The sequence below is a fragment of the Carcharhinus amblyrhynchos genome, chromosome 24 (assembly GCF_965287045.1).
Source record: "Carcharhinus amblyrhynchos chromosome 24, sCarAmb.v2.hapA, whole genome shotgun sequence".
Lineage (NCBI taxonomy): Eukaryota > Metazoa > Chordata > Chondrichthyes > Carcharhiniformes > Carcharhinidae > Carcharhinus > Carcharhinus amblyrhynchos.
Genome location: NC_137347.1, coordinates 18,882,470 through 18,901,531, shown reverse-complemented (window position 1 = coordinate 18,901,531; position 19,062 = coordinate 18,882,470). Strand labels below are relative to the sequence as shown.

At 40.7% G+C, this 19,062-nt stretch overlaps 1 protein-coding gene across 2 annotated transcripts in view; it reads left to right on the top strand.

Moving 5' to 3' along the window:
- rragca (Ras-related GTP binding Ca) overlaps positions 1–17,625 on the top strand; it is a 48,005-nt gene extending 30,380 nt beyond the window's left edge. Inside the window, exons 3-7 of one of the 2 annotated variants that reach the window (XM_080211357.1) lie at positions 11,222–11,336; positions 12,824–12,966; positions 14,703–14,851; positions 15,055–15,132; positions 15,869–17,625. In XM_080211357.1, coding sequence (XP_080067483.1) covers positions 11,222–11,336; positions 12,824–12,966; positions 14,703–14,851; positions 15,055–15,132; positions 15,869–16,020 — 637 coding nt within the window. In that variant the 3' untranslated portion in view covers positions 16,021–17,625. The remainder of the gene's footprint in view (positions 1–11,221; positions 11,337–12,823; positions 12,967–14,702; positions 14,852–15,054; positions 15,133–15,868) is intronic. The other variant, XM_080211358.1, reaches the window with a different exon arrangement.
- The last annotated feature ends 1,437 nt before the right edge of the window (positions 17,626–19,062 follow it).

Genomic DNA, 19,062 nt, shown 5'->3' with positions numbered 1-19,062 from the left:
ATAAGATGATGAATGGGATGGATAGGATAGAGGTGGAGAGACTCTTCCCGCTCAAAAAAGACAGTAGGACTAGGGGGCACAGCCTCAAGATAAAGGGGAGGCGGTTTAGAACGGAGTTGAGGAGGAACTTCTTCACTCAAAGGGTGGTGAATCTCTGGAATTCTCTGCCCGTTGAAGTGGTGGAGGCTGCCTCGCTAAATATTTTCAAGAAGCGGGTTGATGGGTTCTTGATAAGAGAGGGGATTAAGGGTTATGGGGAGAGGGCGGGAAAGTGGAACTGAGCCACAACAGATCAGCCATGATCTTATTGAATGGCGGGGCAGGCTCGAAGGGCTAGATGGCCTACTCCTGCTCCTATTTCTTATGTTCTTATGTTCTTTAATATCCCATACATTTATTGTCTTGATGCAAAAGCCTCTGACTCTACCCCCTAACGAGGCCATCTGCCTCTCTCAAGGTTGCTACATCTTGCTGCAATCTCTCTCAGCTGCTGTTTAATATAAGAACCCATTCAATAAGATCATGGCTGATCTGTTGTGGTTCAGTTCCACTTTCCCGCCCTCTCCCCATAACCCTTAATCCCCTCTCTTATCAAGAACCCATCAACCCGCTTCTTGAAAATATTTAGCGAGGCAGCCTCCACCACTTCAACGGGCAGAGAATTCCAGAGATTCACCACCCTTTGAGTGAAGAAGTTCCTCCTCAACTCCGTTCTAAACCGCCTCCCCTTTATCTTGAGGCTGTGCCCCCTAGTCCTACTGTCTTTTTTGAGCGGGAAGAGTCTCTCCACCTCTATCCTATCCATCCCATTCATCATCTTATACGTCTCAATGAGATCTCCCCTCATTCTTCTAAACTCTAACGAGTACAAGCCAACACATGTTCCATCTTTAGATCTGATGAAAAGCCAAATGGACTTAAAACATTAGCTGTTTTCTCCCTATAGATGCTCCAAGACCTGTTGAGTTTTTCCAGTTCTTGCATTCAATTGTTTCAAATTCTAGTATCCCAGTGTTTTGCTTATTTTAGTTTTATGGTCAATTCCCTTCATAATAAAGAACAGCATTTCATTAACTGCCTTAATTACATGCTGAACCTGCACAATAACTTTTTATGACTCGTGCACAGGAGCACCTAGATCCCTCTACAGCTCAGAATTCTGTAGTCATTCTCTGTTTAATGATACTCTGCTGTTTTTATTCTTCCGGTCATGTTTTCCCAAACTTTAGTCCCACTTGCCAGATTTTTGCCCACTCAATTTATCTACATCTATCTGTAAACTCATTATCTTCAGCAGACTTCCCAACTATTTTTGTATTAGTGGCAAATTTGGCTACCATGCCTTTATTCCCCACATCTAAGTTATTGATGTAAATTGTAAAATGTTGAGGCCCCTGCAGGACTCCACTCATCACTTTATATCAATCAAACAAAGACCTGTTTATGAATATTGTTTCCTGCAATAATATCTGATGTGGCACTCTATCAAATGCCCTTTGGACATCTTAAGTACAGTGCGTCTATAGGATATATTACTCCTTTGAAAAAAAACTTCAACAAATTGGTTAAACCTGATTTCCCTTTCACATGCTGACTTCCTGATTTACCTTGGGTTTTTGTAAATGCCCCCATGACAGACATCAAGCTAACTGGCCTATGTTTTTTTTTGTTTCCTGCCTCCCTTCTTGAAATAAGGGAGGCAGGAAACAAATAATATCTACTACTGTGGTGACTTCAATCTCCTTTAGAAAATCAAAGTCAACTAGCAAGGGTCTGGTTCCAAATTTAAAAATGTTTCCCAAACTTTGGATTGGCTGGGGACTGCATTCAGTATTACGTTAATGGAGGATACCAAACCAGTGTGCCTGTTCACAACACAGAAAATACCGCACCTGCTCACAAGACAGTCCCAATTCCAAAGTCAAATGGGTCTATCTGTATCTCTGTCAACTTGACACAAATCAACAAGGCAGTAACAAGAGAAGCTTGCTCAGTGTTCTCGGTAGACAACAGCTTGACCAAGCTCTCTCAAAACGGCATTTAACAGCAACTTATGGCATCTTCCACAAGATGAGTCTTGATTGCAGTGTACGTTTATTACCCCTTCTGGCAGATTCTGTTTCAACCACCTGCCATTCAGCATTACTTCAGTATCAAGATATTTCAAGGCACGGTGTTGGTCATTTTGCAGTGCCTGGACGGTTTCATCTGCCATAACGGTGATGCTTTGGTCCACAGGATCATGACAGAAGGTTGTGTGTAGTCTAGCATGCTTCCAGGAAGCAGGTTGATCCTAAACAAGAAATTAGTTGTCCATGACCTCTATTTGGTGTTTAGGACAAATTGTATTGCAAAAAGCCAGCACAAAACAAAAGCAATTGGTGATTTCCCAATTCCATCTACTCCAGACCTCCAGAGATTCCTGGGCATGGTGAAGCAGTTAGCAAAATTATCTAACGTTGCAGAAATACTGCAACACCTTTTCACAAAAGGCCAGGCATGGTACTGGGACGTGCACCAGAGGCAAGTGTTTCAGCACATCCAAACAATGCTGCTTTCACCCGATTTAGACTGGCTCGTTCTGACCCATCCCTGCCCACTACTACAACATGTCTAGGGTCAGTTTTATTTCCAGAGCAACCAGATGGATATTGCTAACTGGGATGTTGCTAACTGGTATGTTACGCACCTGGAGGACTGTCAACCAAAGTGTATGCTGTTATCAAAAAAGTAGCTCGTGCATTTACATGATCTTTGTGGTGTTCTCTAACTCGTGCCTGAAAGTTGTCATTGAAGCAGATCATAAACCGTTGGTCTCACTGCTAGACATTGAGGAGCTTGTATAGATGCCTCTCTGAATTCAGATGGCGTATGCTCGAGGGAAATGTCAAATTACTGCAAGTACACAATCCAGGGCCATGTTTGACTTTCCTGCAACACATGATGCCAACCTGGTTTAAGGAGCTCAAGTCCCAGTTGGTGAGAAGACAACAGCTGGCATCTCGGAGAAGCCAGTAGATCCACCAGAAGTTGTTGCAAGGTGTGAGCGAGCAAGCATCCACCATTGCTATCAACAAGAGTGGCTACCGCAGAGGCCAGGCAGCAGCAGCATGACCATTTGGTTTGAGCAGTAGAAACACTTCACTGCCTAATGTAACTGCTGGTATACAATAAATTGATGGCTATTCTGGCTTGCCTTTGGTTGGATATTCTCAAAAAAAAATTTGCCAAGGCCACCTGAGCATTATAAAATGCAGAGCTTGTGCCCAATCTACAGTACAGTAGCCAAGCATATCAGGGCTGTTGAAGTAATGATTACAAGCCTGACAAGGGAGACCCCTCATCCCCACATGTTCACTAAAAGACTGAATAGTTGTGAGCCAATTTGTTCGTCTTTAATGGCAAGTTCACTTTGGATTGTGACGAAACAACTACACACCAACAGCTACTGAGGTAGTTATGAAATCCTTGAAGGAAGTGGTGAGCCATAGCCTCCCAGACCCCATGGTGTCCAATAACAGCACATATTCACAAATGACCACCCAATTTGCCATTCATTATAGATTTCAACACCCCATGGTATCACCAATTACACTTTGAAGTAAAAAGGTGCGGACACACTATTAAAGCTCTTCCGAGAGAGCATGATGACTTCCCTGTGGCTCTTTTAACTTGTAGGTCCAGCCCTCTGCAACGTGGATTAGCGCCATCAGAGCTCCTGATGGGCAGGAAACTCTGCCCCCAGCTCCCACTGTTGCCAAGGGAACAAATCCCAGGAGTGGTGGTCAAAAGCTATGGAAATATTCGGGAATTGAGAACAGTCCTATGGGCAGTGGCAGGCTTGTATCTACAATAGGAAGTACTGCACTAGAAACTTGCTACAGTTACAGCCAAAATCATATGTCATCCATATACTGGAAGACATGATCCAGAGGAACAGGAGGTGCCTCCTCCCTCGAGGCAAATCTCCTTCTATACACTTGAGCAACTTAGAAGGCAAATAAGTGTCCAAATTTGTAAATTTGTGAAGGTTATGCGGAGTGGTTTAAACTGATTCAGAGGGGGGTTGGGATCCTGAGTAGAGGGGGTGAAAGTGAGGGGGGCATAGATGGGGACTGCAATGCACGGCATTGTGGGGGTGGGGCGGAGCAGGGTTTGAAATGCGTATACTTTAATGCGAGGAGTATTCGCAATAAAGTGGATGAACTTGCAGCGTGGACCAGTACCTGGGACTTTGATGTTGTGGCCATTTCAGAGACTTGGATAGAGCAGGGTCAGGAATGGATGTTGCAGGTCCCAGGGTACAAATGCTTTAGTCGGAGTAGAGAAGGAGGTAGAAGGGGGGGTGGGGTAGCATTATTGGTCAAGGACTGTATCACAGTGTCAGAGAGGAACTTTGATGAGGACTTGTCTGTTGAGGTAGTATGGGCGGAGATTAGAAATAGGAGAGGAGAGGTCACCCTGTTGGGAGTCTTTTATAGACCTCCAAAAAGTTCTAGAGAGGTTGAGGAAAGGATTGCGGAGACGATCCTTGTTAGGAGTGAAAGTAATAGGGTAATTGTTATGGGGGACTTTAACTTTACTCATGTTGATTGGAATTGCTATAGCTCTAGCTCGTTAGAGGGGTCAGTTTTTGTTCAAAGTGTGCAGGAAGGTTTTTTGACTCAGTATGTAGATAGGCCGACTAGAGGTGAGGCTATATTGGATTTGGTGCTGGGTAATGAGCTAGACCAGGTGCTAGACTTGGAAGTTGGTGTGCATTTTGGGGATAGTGACCACAATTCGATTACGTTCACCTTAGTGATGGAAAGGGATAGGCATGAACCTCGGGTCAGTAGTTTCAGCTGGGGGAAGGGTAATTATGAGGCTATTAGGAGAGAATTAGGAAGCATTGGTTGGACTAGGAGATTACAGGGACTGGGAACATCCGAGATGTGGAGATTTTTCAAGGAGCAGCTACTGCGGGTCTGTGATAGGTATATCCCTGTCAGGCAAGGAGGATTTGGTAGGCCCAGGGAACCATGGTGCACTAAAAAAGTTGATTCGTTGGTTAGGAAGAAAAAGGAGGCTTATGTTCGGATGAGGCTTGAGGGCTCAGGTAGTGCATTAGAAAGTTTTAGATTGGCTAGGAGGGAGTTGAAGAGGGAGTTAAGAAGGGCTAAAAGAGGACATGAGATGACTTTGGCTGATAGGATTAAGGAGAACCCTAAGGCGTTTTACAGGTATGTCAAGAACAGAAGGTTGGTTAGGGCAAGATTAGGGCCAGTTACAGACAGTAGAGGGAAGTTGTGTGTGGAACCGGAGGAGATTGGAGAGGCGTTGAACCAATATTTCTCTTCGGTGTTCACGCAAGGGGACATGAATGTAGCTGAGGAGGACACTGGGGTGCAGGGGTGTAAAATAGATAGTATTGCAGTTGATACGGGGGATGTGCTGGATATTTTAGAGGGTTTGAAAATAGATAAGTCCCCTGGTCCGGATGGGATTTACCCTAGGATTCTCTGGGAGGCAAGAGAGGTGATTGCGGAGCCTCTGGCTCTGATCTTCAGGTTGTCGTTGGTCTCTGGTATAGTACCGGAAGATTGGAGGACAGCAAATGTTGTCCCATTGTTTAAGAAGGGGAGCAGAGACTTTCCTGGGAATTATAGACCGGTGAGTCTTACTTCTGTGGTGGGTAAGGTTTTGGAAAGGATTATTAGAGACAGGATTTATAGTTATTTGGAGAGTAATGAATTGATTAGAGACAGTCAGCATGGTTTTGTAGCGGGTAGGTCGTGCCTTACTAACCTTATCGAGTTCTTTGAGAAAGTGACCAAAGAGGTGGATAGGGGTAAGGCAGTTGACGTGGTGTATATGGATTTTAGTAAGGCGTTTGATAAGGTTCACCATGGTAGGCTTCTGCAGAAAATGCAGATGTATGGGATTGGGGGTGATCTAGGTAATTGGATCAGGAATTGGCTAGCAGATAGGAGACAGAGAGTGGTGGCTGATGGTAAATATTCGTCATGGAGTTCGGTTACGAGTGGTGTGCCTCAGGGATCTGTTTTGGGGCCACTGCTGTTTGTAATTTTTATTAATGATCTGGATGAGAGTATAGTTGGGTGGATTAGTAAGTTTGCTGATGACACCAAAGTCGGAGGTGTGGTAGATTGTGAGGAAGGGTGTCATAGTTTGCAGGGTGACTTAGAAAGGTTGCAGAGCTGGGCCGCGAGGTGGCGGATGGAGTTTAATGTGGAGAAGTGTGAGGTAATTCATTTCGGTAGGAATAACAGATGTGTTGAGTATAGGGCTAACGGGAGGACTTTGAATAGTGTGGAGGAGCAGAGGGATCTAGGTGTATGTGTACATAGATCCCTGAAAGTTGGGAATCAAGTAGATAGGGTTGTTAAGAAGGCATACGGTGTCTTGGCGTTTATTGGTAGGGGGATTGAATTTAGGAGTCGCAGCGTCATGATGCAACTGTACACAACTCTGGTGCGGCCGCACTTGGAATACTGTGTGCAGTTCTGGTCCCCACATTACAGGAAGGATGTAGAGGCTTTGGAGAGGGTGCAGAGGAGGTTTACCAGGATGTTGCCTGGTATGGAGGGGAGATCCTATGAGGAGAGATTGAGAGATTTGGGGTTGTTTTCGCTGGAAAGAAGGCGGCTAAGAGGGGACCTTATTGAAACATATAAGATGATTAGAGGTTTAGACAGGGTAGATAGTGATAGCCTTTTTCCTAGGATGGAGAAAGCTAGCACGAGGGGGCATGGCTTTAAATTAAGGGGGGGTAGTTATAGGACTGATGTCAGGGGTAGGTTCTTTACCCAGAGGGTGGTGAGGGACTGGAATGCCCTGCCTGCTGCAGTTGTAAATGCGCCTAGTTTGGGGGCGTTTAAGAGATCTGTGGATAGGTTTATGGACGAAATGGGATTGGTTTAGATTAGTGGGTTAGTGTTTTTTTTTAAAAGCTGGTCGGCGCAACATCGTGGGCCGAAGGGCCTGTTCTGCGCTGTTATGTTCTATGTTCTAAAACACAAACTTCAGTTCAAACTCTGAATCAACAAATTAACAGAGCCTATCCGTTCTCCAAATGCGAACAGAACAAAATTTGAAAGAATTCATATCATCTGAATTTACAAATTCAGATTTGAGGGTGGGAGAAGGGATAGCAAGATTGTAAAGGGAATAAAATGGGTACAGACTTGTGGGAAGGTGTAATATAAGGGCGCCTGGATTAATGTAGGACTGGGAAACAGTACTGCCCACAGTCAGGTGTAAAGAAACACATGACTTGAGACCAGAATTGGTTATGAACTAGACAGACTTGTATAGAAGCAAGCATGGCTCACAGCTTGGGCTATATCCTTTTTAACATAGTTTTTGAGTTATCAATATTTTCAACCGTACAAGATACTCCACTTCTGAGACCTGTTGAACATAAGATTTTAAAAGGTCAAATTTTAAACATTTGCCTTTTTTTCCTTCTCTTAATCCAATCTTCCCCTCTTGCTCTTTTTGTATCTGATTTATCTCTAAATCGCTGTCCTCAGTCATCCCTCTTTCCTGATCCTTAAATTTCATTGGCTAAGCATGTAAACTGATGGGCCCATCATTCACTGATATTCTGATGCCCTCTTGCTCTCGCTATGTTGCTAGCAGCTTGCTCTCCCAGCAAGTAGTTACAAAAAGAGTAGAGTTGAATTGTGCTGAAGATTAAATGCTGGCTGACCTAGATTGCATTTTTCAATAGATGCTGTCAATCTGAACAGTTTTGTTTTAATTTAGCATCTTGGTGTCAGTTATTGCTCATGACGAGAATAATGAATCGTTTTCATTAGTAAACGGAACACCCCTGTTTCCTAATACTCCCTCTTATCACTTAGCATCAACCAATCTTAAAGTAACTTGCATGCACTAGGTTTAGTTTTATCTTGTTCATGCAGGTGTAGCTTTTGTTGAATTGCCTCTGACTGCTTTAGGATAATTGCAGCCCAGGTCTTTTAACCAGACTTTTCTATGTTTCCAATCTATTATTTTGTGCTACCAGCACACGGAAGGAAAAGATCATCTCTCCTGAATAACTGTTTGTTCATTTCCAGTTTGTGACAACTCAGCAAATGCTCAATACTTCAATACTGCTATTAAAATAAGTTTATGATGCAATAGCCTTAAACTACAAAATAAACACCATAGTTTTAATTCAACAGAAACTTGGAGCAGGAGTGGGCTATTCAGATCTTTGAACCTGCTCTGCTTTTCTGTATGATCTAACTCAACACCACACTCTTGCACTTTCCCCGTACCCGTCGTGTTATGAATGTGCCAGCAGGTCTAAAGCCACCAGCATTTCAAAGGCATTTCGCAAGATGTGAATCCAAATAACAACGTTAAGTTGTAGACAGCCCAAGAAAGGAAATACTACATGCTGCTAATAGGAAGTACTTTGGGTTAGACAATGGGAACATTCAGGGTGGGCATACATGTGTTAATATTAGAACTGAATAGTAGAACTTACTGTACTGTCTGGAGACAATACACATCTCTTTAACCTGTGATCAGTGCTCCTTCCACTCACGTTCTCAGCCACTTTAGGACTTGAACAGCAGGTTAGGTGTAAAGATTCGCATTCTAATCAGTAATCTCTAAACTGTGCTTTATATGCTCTGTCTGAGGCCAGAACTCTCCATTCACCTGATGAAGGGACAAACCCCGAAAGCTTGAGAGTTTACTATCAAATGAATCGGTTGGACTTAAACCTGGTGTTGTCAGACTTTTTACAATATTAGAACCAACAATAGTCAGATATGTAGAATATCTTCAAAGGAAAACAATGATACAATTGGCAACCGTTTTGTAGAAAAGGCAGTATCCATTTAGAAGCCTGAGGTGCAGAGTCCAGCTTGCAGCCTGTAAGCCAGTGCTGGTTTGCAGACCAGAAGCAAGCTTGCAGAGTACCTTTCATGGAAGCAGTTTAAGCCCATATCTTCACTGAATCAAGAAGAGACATTCCCCAGAATAACTTCAGTTGTATACAGTGTGATAATATAAACTGGCCTTTACTTATAGATCTGTTGAATTGGATATTGTTTGGGAAAAGGGAAGTCCTGAAAGAGTTCAGATTTTGTCAATGTACTTTGGATCAGAAGGGTAATTCCTACTTAAAATATGCAAGTGTGTTCAGTGTATTATATGTAACTGTCCTAGGTTATTATAGTCCTATCTGAGTATGTGTCATCTTTATTGTAATGAATAGTCTATAAAATCATAGAATCCCTACAGTGCAGGAGGATCAAGCCGGTACCTACAACAATCCCATCCAGGCCCTATCCCCACAACCCCATGTATTTACCCTGCTAGTCTTCCTGATACTAAAGGGCAATTTAGCATGGCCAGTTACTGTAACCCGCACATCTTTTAATGTAGGAGAAAACCAGAGCACTTGAACAAACCCAGGCAGATTTGGGGAGAACTTGCAAACTCCTGACAGATCCAAGACTGGAATTGAACCTGGGTCCCTAGCGCTGAGAGGCTACGGCTAAGTGTTATACTACAACCGGGCTGATTACAGTTCTCACTGGGTATCATTGTATGTAGCCCCTTGCACCTTTCCTCTAGATAAAACTATACACCACAAAATGGTGCTTCCAAGTTGGGAAACCCTCACAGTTAATATCAACCGGATTCATGACACTTTGTAGTTTTAGAGTCTAGAACTCTATTTCCTCAAATATACTTAGTGACTTGGCCTCCACAGCCTTCTGTGTTCGAGAATTCCACAGGTTTACTTCCATCTAAGTAAAGAAATTTCTCCTCATTTCAGTGCTAGATGGCCTACTTCATATCCTGAGACTGTGACCTCTTGTTCTTGACCTACCCAGCACCCCTCCATCCAGTCTAGACGACCCTGTCAGAAATTTTTGTTTCACACATTAAATGTTTATTCTTGTAGCTCTTTCATCCAATTTCTGTCCTTTTATTTTGTATAAAGCATTAGTTTACTTTTAATTACTTTATTTACCTGTGAAAGAAGACACTATGCTAAATTGGTAAATTTGGGCAGTTCCTGGGGACCAGTTTTGCTTTTAACCAGTGAACCTGTTTGTGCCACTAATTGTGGCAGTGTAAGGATATCATGTCCATCTTTCTCTGGGTAAAATGTTGCATGGAGATCTGTCTCTTGAAATTTCCCATGATTGCGAAAGCATTTGTCTAGGGTAACTGGTGCTCCTTATCCTTTTCAAAGCTCCCCTGTTGAAATATGTCATTTTTACAATCTCTCTCCATGACTGAAGCAACATTAGTAACTCAATGTGAAGAGTGAAACCTGCTAATTATGAACTTGAATACACTGCATCCCCAGTACATTTACTTTAAGTTATAACCTTGTGGTTAATTCGTATTGTAAACCATTGGCTTCAGAACTGCACATTCTGGTTTACAATTGCAAAACTCCTGACAGGCATGTCAAAAAGGAGAGCCACTCTTTCCTGGATGGGCCGACTTCTACTTAACAATTATTTTTAAAATTCTTTTAACGGGTGTAGATGTCGCTGGATGGTCAACAATCCCTAATCGGTGTTGAGAAGGTGGTGGTGAGCTGTCATCTTGAATCGCTGCAGTCCATGTTGTGTAGGTATACCCTTTGTGCTGTTAGGAAAGGAGTTCCAGGATTTTGACCCATGTCAGTGATGGAGCGGTGATACTTTTCTAAGTCAGGCTGGTGAGTAGCTTGGAGGGGAACTTCCAGGTCATAGTGTTCCCGTAAGTGTTGCCTGTGGCCTTCAAGTTGGTAGTGGTCATTGGTTTGAAAGGTGCTGTCTAAAGAACCTTGGTGAATCTTGTAGATGTTATACACTGCTGCCACTGTGTGTCGATGGTGGAAAATGTGAATAATTGTCAATGGAGTGCCAAATAAGTATACCTCTTTGTGAAGCAATTTCTTGTACAAACTCTAAAATCAAATCTAGTCCCAGTTCTTGAGTTGTAGTTTTGTAGGAATTTGATTATGTGCATGCTACAAAGAGATTAATTGTGCGCACTCAGTTTCTAGATTATCTTTGTGGCTGCTTTTTAATGAAGGACAATATGAGCTAAAGTATGTTGGGTTAAAACTATGGCTTAATTTATATGAAAAACTGTTTCTTCAGTTGCATTTTGCTGATGCACTTGTGGATATGTTGGATAGTTTTTGACTTTGTACAATTACTGATTGTTGCCTTGCCTTCCCTTCCACCAGCTTTTACTTAACCAGCATCTATGATCATTCAATATTTGAAGCATTTAGTAAAGTAGTGCAGAAGCTTATCCCACAGCTACCAACACTGGAAAATCTACTTAACATCTTTATATCGGTGAGTACCTAAATTGAAACTGCCTCAACACAGAATAGATGATGAAAGATAATACTTTTTTTATGTATTTAAATTTGTCGGGGCATTTCAATCTCAGGTCAATAGTCTAAAGCTATCAGTTTTCACAGTGAAGTTGATCAATTGTATCTGGATAGTTGTAACATTGTGTTAGTGGAGTACCAAACCTGCTTCACAACAATCCAAACAAGGTGTGCAGTATTAATTGGGAGTGAAGTCACAAAGACCATTTTGAAATCTGCTGCAGTTCATTTTCAAATTGTTGACTGACATTCATTCAGAAACTTGAGCAGCAGAAGTGCAGTAAGAGGGAAATCGTGCAATTTGATCCCTTCTACTGAAACATAGATTAAAAATCATAGAATCCCTACAGTGCAGAAGACAACCATTTGGTCCATTGAGTCTGCACCGACTCTCTGACAGAATAAACTCTCTTTCCCCCACCCTATCCTGTATCCCAACACATTTACCATAGTTAATCCATTTAACCCCCATATCTTTGGACTGCGTGAAGAGATCCACATAGACATGGGGAGAAAGTGCAACTCTCTCAAAACTGGAATTGAGCCCAGGTCCCTGATGCTGAGCTGGCAGTGCTAATCTTTGTGCAGCAAAATGGTGGTCTGAGTAGATAATTGGTTGAGCTGATCTAATTAAATCTGTTTAAATTTCTTGCGCATTTCCTGATTGTGGTTTTCTAAAATGGGACCTGGCTGGGTGATTTAAGATGGATTGTTTTGGACCTAAAGTCTGGCCATCACATTGAAATATCTGGAATGTTAGCTCTTACTTGCCTAGCAAACAGCAGAGTATTTATTGGAAAATGCAAACTGCAGTTGACCACCTTTTAAATATATGTAAATAGTTGCTTTCCTTTCTCCTCTTTTCTCCCTCCTTCCTTCCCTACCACAACAAATTGCATCAATTGAAAATTTGTGGGAGATCTGAATTTAATTTAGTGGGTGTCGTAAGTTATGTTAAGAATGTGCGCATTTTCAAAATCCTGTAACATGTTTTCTATATCTGAAGTTTTTCCCCCTTTAGTGTTATTTAGAATATACTTAAAATTATAATTGTTGCCATCTCCTGGTAATTGTCACCTTTGCGCCATAAATAATTTTCCAACAATTTGAATTGAGCAGCATCAGTAATACTGCAAAGTGGGAATTTAGTAGTAGGAATTGAATTATTAGATACTTTGAATCAATTGAGTTGAACTACAGAGGAGTAGATCATGGCATCCAAATAGTGATTGCGGGGGAAACTTAACCAAAATACAAATAAAATATCCCAATTGCTTCTATCTGTCTGTCATAACTAAGGCAGTTTCTGGTGTGTGCTATTGCACTGTCTGTTGTAACAGACCAAAGGGAGAGGGTCAAGGTTTTGAATGAAAATTGCTCTTAAATCAACAGTTTTTTCAAAGCATGATAAAATAGGTGTTTAAACTGTTAATTTTTTATCTGCAGAATTCTGGGATTGAAAAAGCCTTTCTTTTTGATGTAGTCAGCAAAATCTATATTGCCACGGACAGTTCTCCTGTAGACATGCAGTCATATGAGCTGTGCTGTGATATGATTGATGTGGTGATTGATGTCTCCTGCATTTATGGGTAAGAAAGATACAATAATAAATATATAGTTCTTCGTACACTTCTGTAGCTTCTACTATGATCTGATTAGTTTCTGTTTACAATGTCACAAGAAATATTTACAGCTTGAGGAATAAAAATGAAATCCAATAGTTTCTTTTCCAGGTTGGTAGTGTGCACAAGCAGCATCATTGAGATTGAGTAAATTGGTCCTCCTAGCAATCTTTGTTGTGATGTGATGTTTTCCTATAATTCTAATTGTAGAATGGAACAGCACAGAATTAGGCCATTCTGTTAACATGTCTGTATCAGTTTTCTGAAAACTCATCCAAATAATCTAGTTCCCTCGTACTTTCCTCATGGCCCTGTACATTTTCCCCCCTTGAAGTATTTATCCAATTTCCTTCTGAAAGTTATTGAATCTGCTTCCACCACCCTTTCAGGCGTAACAGTTCACTGTGTTTAAAAAAAATCTCTGTTCATCTCCCTTCTGGCTCTTGTGCTCATTACCTTAAATATGTATCCTCTAGTTACTGACCATTCTGCCACTCCCTCATTTCCTGCCCTAATGTGCGGAAAGCTCCTCTCAAAGCTGCACATTCTAATTGGTTCAGGTGATTAAAGAATTTTGCTGTGATGTCTGTGTTGATAACTGTTTAAAGCTGCATTTCAAACTCAGCAATAAACTCTTCAGTTTTCCACTGTTCAAAACTGAGAGTTGCAGCTCATCGCTGGGTAACAGATTTCCACTGGAGTGGAGGTCAATATCCAAGAGCCACACACGCAAGGGGGCCATTCTGCCCCATAGTGCTTGTGCTGGTCTTTGAAAGACCTGTCAAATTAGTCCAATTCCTCTGCCCTTCTCCATAGCACAGAAAGCAGTTTATTTTCAAGTACTTCTCCAAATTCCCTTTGAAGTGTATTGCATTTGCTTGTCCATTTTACAGGTAGCGTGCTCTAGATCACAGCAATTTATTTCATAAACGTTTTTCCATCACGTTGCTTCTGTTTCTTTTATTGGTTTTCTTAAATCTTATTCCTCTAATTACTGATGCTTTTGCAACTGGAGACTGTTTTCCCCTTGTATCAAAAGCTTTCTAGATTTCAAACACTTCTGCTTAACAGTCCCTGCTCTAAAGGGAACAGCCCTAGTTTGTCTAGTTGCTATATGTATCTAACAGAGATTCTGTGTCCCTGGTGCCATTCTAATAAATCTCCTCTGCATTCTCTCAAGCCTTCACATCCTTCCTGAGGTGTGATGCTCAGAATTGGGCATAATACTCCAGCTGGGACCTAAATTTTTTTGGGTTTAGCATAATTACAATTTCTTTATTTTTTAAAAATAAACAGCCTTCTTTACTTGATTGTCAGTTCAACCCTGCCTCCTATTTCTTCACCTCATCTTCTTTCCTCTGCTTTTGTTGTTAAATGAAATAAAAACTGTCAAAGCATTTGTTCAGCACTTTTGCAGGCTATGGTAAATGTTATGATGGCAGTTTTCTAATTCATGGTGAAGCATCTACTATATCCCAGTTTGAAAAAGATGATGCAATATTTCATACAGAACTTTTCTAGCAGACTGCATATTCTGCTGCCTAGTGACTGAAGTTACACACTGCAGTATAATTTAACTTGAGTTTATTTTGGTGGATCTGTCCTTCCTCTTTTTATAACGGTCATTGATGCTAAATTACGTTCAAGCGAAGCAGGAATAATTGACCTATGAAAGTAATGAATATGATAAATTATCTTTGCAGACTTAAAGAAGATGGCACTGGGAGTGCATATGACAAAGAGTCTATGGCAATTATCAAACTCAACAATACAACAGTCCTGTATCTGAAGGAAGTGACTAGGTTTCTTGCTCTTGTGTGCATTTTAAGAGAGGAAAGCTTTGAGAGAAAAGGTAATGTAAACTAGGATTTGGGTACACGGATCAAATTTGATTTGATTTATTATTGTCACGTGTACTGCTGCAAGAATTACATTATTTAGTGAAAATCCCCACCCTTTCAACCGCTACTGCTCATCTCCTTTCTGGCTCTTGTGCTTATTATTACTGTTGCTACTAAGTAAATATGCTAAATTTTCTCTCTGCATTATTTATAGAGATCACCTTTCCTTTTCTGCTTTGTTTATCAGTCTATTTGAGGGTTACACTTGTTGATTCGTGGCTGCTGATTCTAGGTATACATGTATCTTTCATTATCATTTTCAAAGTTTTTCCACTTCCACTGTGATGTTGCTGATAGAACATTTTGAGTTTAATGCTGTCCAATAACTTGACTGTTAATGGAGTTTATCTTTAGTATGTTATCCAGTAATTACCTTTTTTAAAAATGTGAAATGAAACATTCACCACATCAACAAAACTGCTGTATTGTATTATAATGCTCCTTAGGAAGCGTACTGAAGGACCAACCCATTCTTTACCTATGCCAGAAATGCAAACATGTCCATACCATATGAATTATTGGGAGAAACGATTACACTAACAGTATCAGGATACTTAATGTCAGCTGCTTGCCATAGACTGGATGTAAGGATTTCCTGGCTTGAATGCAGGCCGTATATGCCATTCTAAATAACTTTGTGTACATTTTAGGGGATTTGGAGTATGTAGTTGTACTATTTCAGAATTGCAATATAGTTAAGAATATTGATGTGTTCTCCACATTTAAGAGTTTCTTAGTGGCTCTGTTAGTTTGAAGAACATAATTCAACGTTTATAACTCTTAAATGTGTGAAGCTGAGCTTAATTTACAGCACTTTTAAAATTGGGATTGCTACCCCTTTTTATGCTGCCTATATGTTTTAGCAAAATTATTCTACCTCTGTCAGGAGGTCGTGTAGCCATGATTGAAAAATGGATAAAAGTGGAAACTGGAGACATGTTTCTCAGTGTACCTGCTTTCTGTTACAGGTTTGATAGACTACAATTTCCATTGTTTTCGTAAGGCCATCCATGAGGTATTTGAGGTTGGAGTGAGTGCTCACAGGCCAAGCAGCCACCAAGTGAATATGCAGAACATGAAGACAGTGACTCACAATGGCACACCCAGAGCTGCTGTGTAGCCAGCCATAGGATGACTGTGCCAACCTTCCTGTGATTTAAGTCTGATGACACAGCAGTAGACAAAACAAAATGCAAGCAGAGCACAACAGGACTTGCATTAAAGATTAGAGTGGTGCCCTTTCTCTTGATGAGAAGAACATTGTGTACTGAACTTTTGTGGATTAACGCTAAGCGATTCTGTAAGCTGTATCTGTACACTGGGAGGTCTAGCTGTGTCAGTACAGTGGTGGCTTTGCAAAGTACCACACCCACAATCATGCCAGAATAATATTTCCATTGGTTCAGCCTTTTGATCTAATTTGTACTGTTGTACAAATAGAATAAGAGAACGACTTTTCCATGGCCTAAATGTCAACAATTGATTTATTGTTCCAAGTGTTGTCTGCCCATGACCCACCCACCCACCCACCCACCCCACATCACGACTTTTCTTTTTGAATCGTTCCTATCTAAGGTTTTGGTTTGTGGACCCTAGGTGAAAGTTAAGATAATTGTAGTAGTGTATGCTGCTACTGCCAATGTTAAAATAACTACAGTCACCTGCTCTTCTGTGAAAAGACCAATTATTGTTTTGTGAAGGATTTATGCAGCGCCTCAAATGGGGATACTGTCTGCATAAATAACTTTGTCTTGACAGTTCATGTAGCATTACTTACTGCTTAGAATGATCCAGAATGTGTGTGCTAGTGTTGGTACTAATATCATTCCTACAGTACGTTGCAGATTGCAGTTTGGTCCCCTTTCAATTTCAGTGGAGCCAGAACATTTGAAATATTGCTTCACTGCAAAAGCTTAATGCCAAAAATGCATAAATGAAATAATAAAAAGTTTGGATTAAAATGACTGGAGGATGGAATGAAGGGAAATGGAGGCCCTGAACCAGTTGTGTGGTTTGGTGTGGTAATTTTCAGCATCCTGCAGTCATTGCAGATTCCTGCAGGAAGCTGTTGTCAAAAGCTTATTTAACTTTAATCTAGTTCTGTTTACAACTCGTACAGAACATTCAAGTACATGCCAGTAATGAAGTGAATTGAACGCGAAGCCATTGATCTCTGCTGAATAATAGTTTATTCAAAATACTACCAATAATGACCATGGATTACCACTTGGCTTCCATCATCAACTAATGATACAAAGTGAATTGAGTATTTGCTTTTCATAAAAGGCAACTGCACAATCGCATGAAAAAAGTCAACTGATCAATCAAGTAATACAGGTGAAAGAGGGCGATATTTCATTGAGGATAGTAGTAATACCAGCATGTGTTTAAATGATTATACTATTTGGCAGAGCCTTATACAACAATATTGCATATCCTAATGCACAAGAATTCCCTTTTATTACTACTAGTACTGTGTTTCACTCTCCCTTATCAGTACATCTTTAAATGCCACTGTATATTTTACTTGTATGCATTCAGTGTGATTAGAACTGATACCAGCACGCTCTGCAGGTGATTTTGAGTGTATGTTGTTGACTTGCTTCAGTATTCACTTAAACCCTCCATATTCCTGATCTGATAACTTGATGCCTTTATATTTATAGCTTCTTTCTTTCACAGACCTGTTTTAAACTTGGGTTATCAATAAATCTGTAACTGGCTTCAGATGTTTTGTTCTTTTCATGGAATCCTGAATCTGCTGAAAATTATTCTACAAATGAAGAACATCTAATGATATCAAAGTTTATTTCATTAGCTGGGCCAGCAAATCCCAGTAATTTGTTTTGTTCAACCTTCCTAGTGGTCAGTGGAAAGAGACAGCAATGTTGAGAGGATGATGTACAAACACTTGAGATTTGATTTGGTAAATCTGAAACAAAATTATATTCACATGATCAGTTCTGCTAACACTAGTTCAATAAAATAAATATTGAATTGGAAGTCCACAGAACTTTGGGAGGTGTATGACTAAAGCTTGTATTGCCCCAATTTGGGTGACTGCTTATCAGCAGATTATATTTAAAATATTCTACAATTATCAGTAGATGAAGCACAAAGAAACAGATTGTTGCTAATAATTCCTTTTTTAAAATGAAGAATTTAGATTATTGCAAGCTTTTGGTAATCAAACTCTAGCGTATGAGATACTGTTTCCATACTCAACAAAAGTTTCATTTTGATAAAAATTACCAAGTTCTAAAACAGGTGAGGGGAAAATTTCATTATGACCTGCAACTACCAGTCAATATATACATCTTTTAAATGAGGTTATAATCCTATCCATCTTAAAGCATTCTTGGCTGAGCCTTAGCCTTAGCCTGGAATATTGCTCTGTGAGCTGATCTTGACATGCCTTGCAACTTGTTGATGCATTGTTGGCTAGATGTGATGTGTGAGGTGTTTTCCTGTAGAGGAGGGAGAAATGATTGAAGGGTGTGGCTAACCAGAGTTGCTGTGACACACCTAATGTCTAATTTCTGGTGTTGGCAGAGGCTTTGGTGCTTTATGCATGCCTTCCCTGTTGTACAGTGGTAGGCAATACATGGTGGCCCAGAGATGGGAAGACTTTTTACAAGAACTGCTTCTGTATTGGCTTCCAACACCAAAACGGAGCCTGCTTGGCGCTATCAGCTTCTTTGAAATGCACTCATTTAGCCCTTTCACCAAGCTGATTGTTGTTGCAAAGTTGCTGTAATGGCTGTTATTTTTTTCGAGATTCATTATTGTGTAATGAGACTATATATACACAGCCTACTGAATCCTTGTATTGTCTACAAAAAGAAAATACACATTCTGATGTCAGGATGTGTGCTGGAATAAACCTGTTTTTCATCACTGGTGTTGCAATGTTTTCTTCCCCTTTTTTTCCCCCCCTCATTTTCCCCCATCCCCTCCGACTTAGGCAGTCTGTTCCAAATCTAAAATCAGATTTTTTTCTTTAAAGCCATGTTGCGTGTGGTTAACATATAAGATGGTTGATCAGCCATGATCTGATTGAATGGCAGAACAGCTCAAAGGGGTGAACTTGCTTACTCTTGCTCCTAATTCCTATGTTCCCATGAGAATAGCAACTATAGTTATTGGTGAATTGAAATTACAA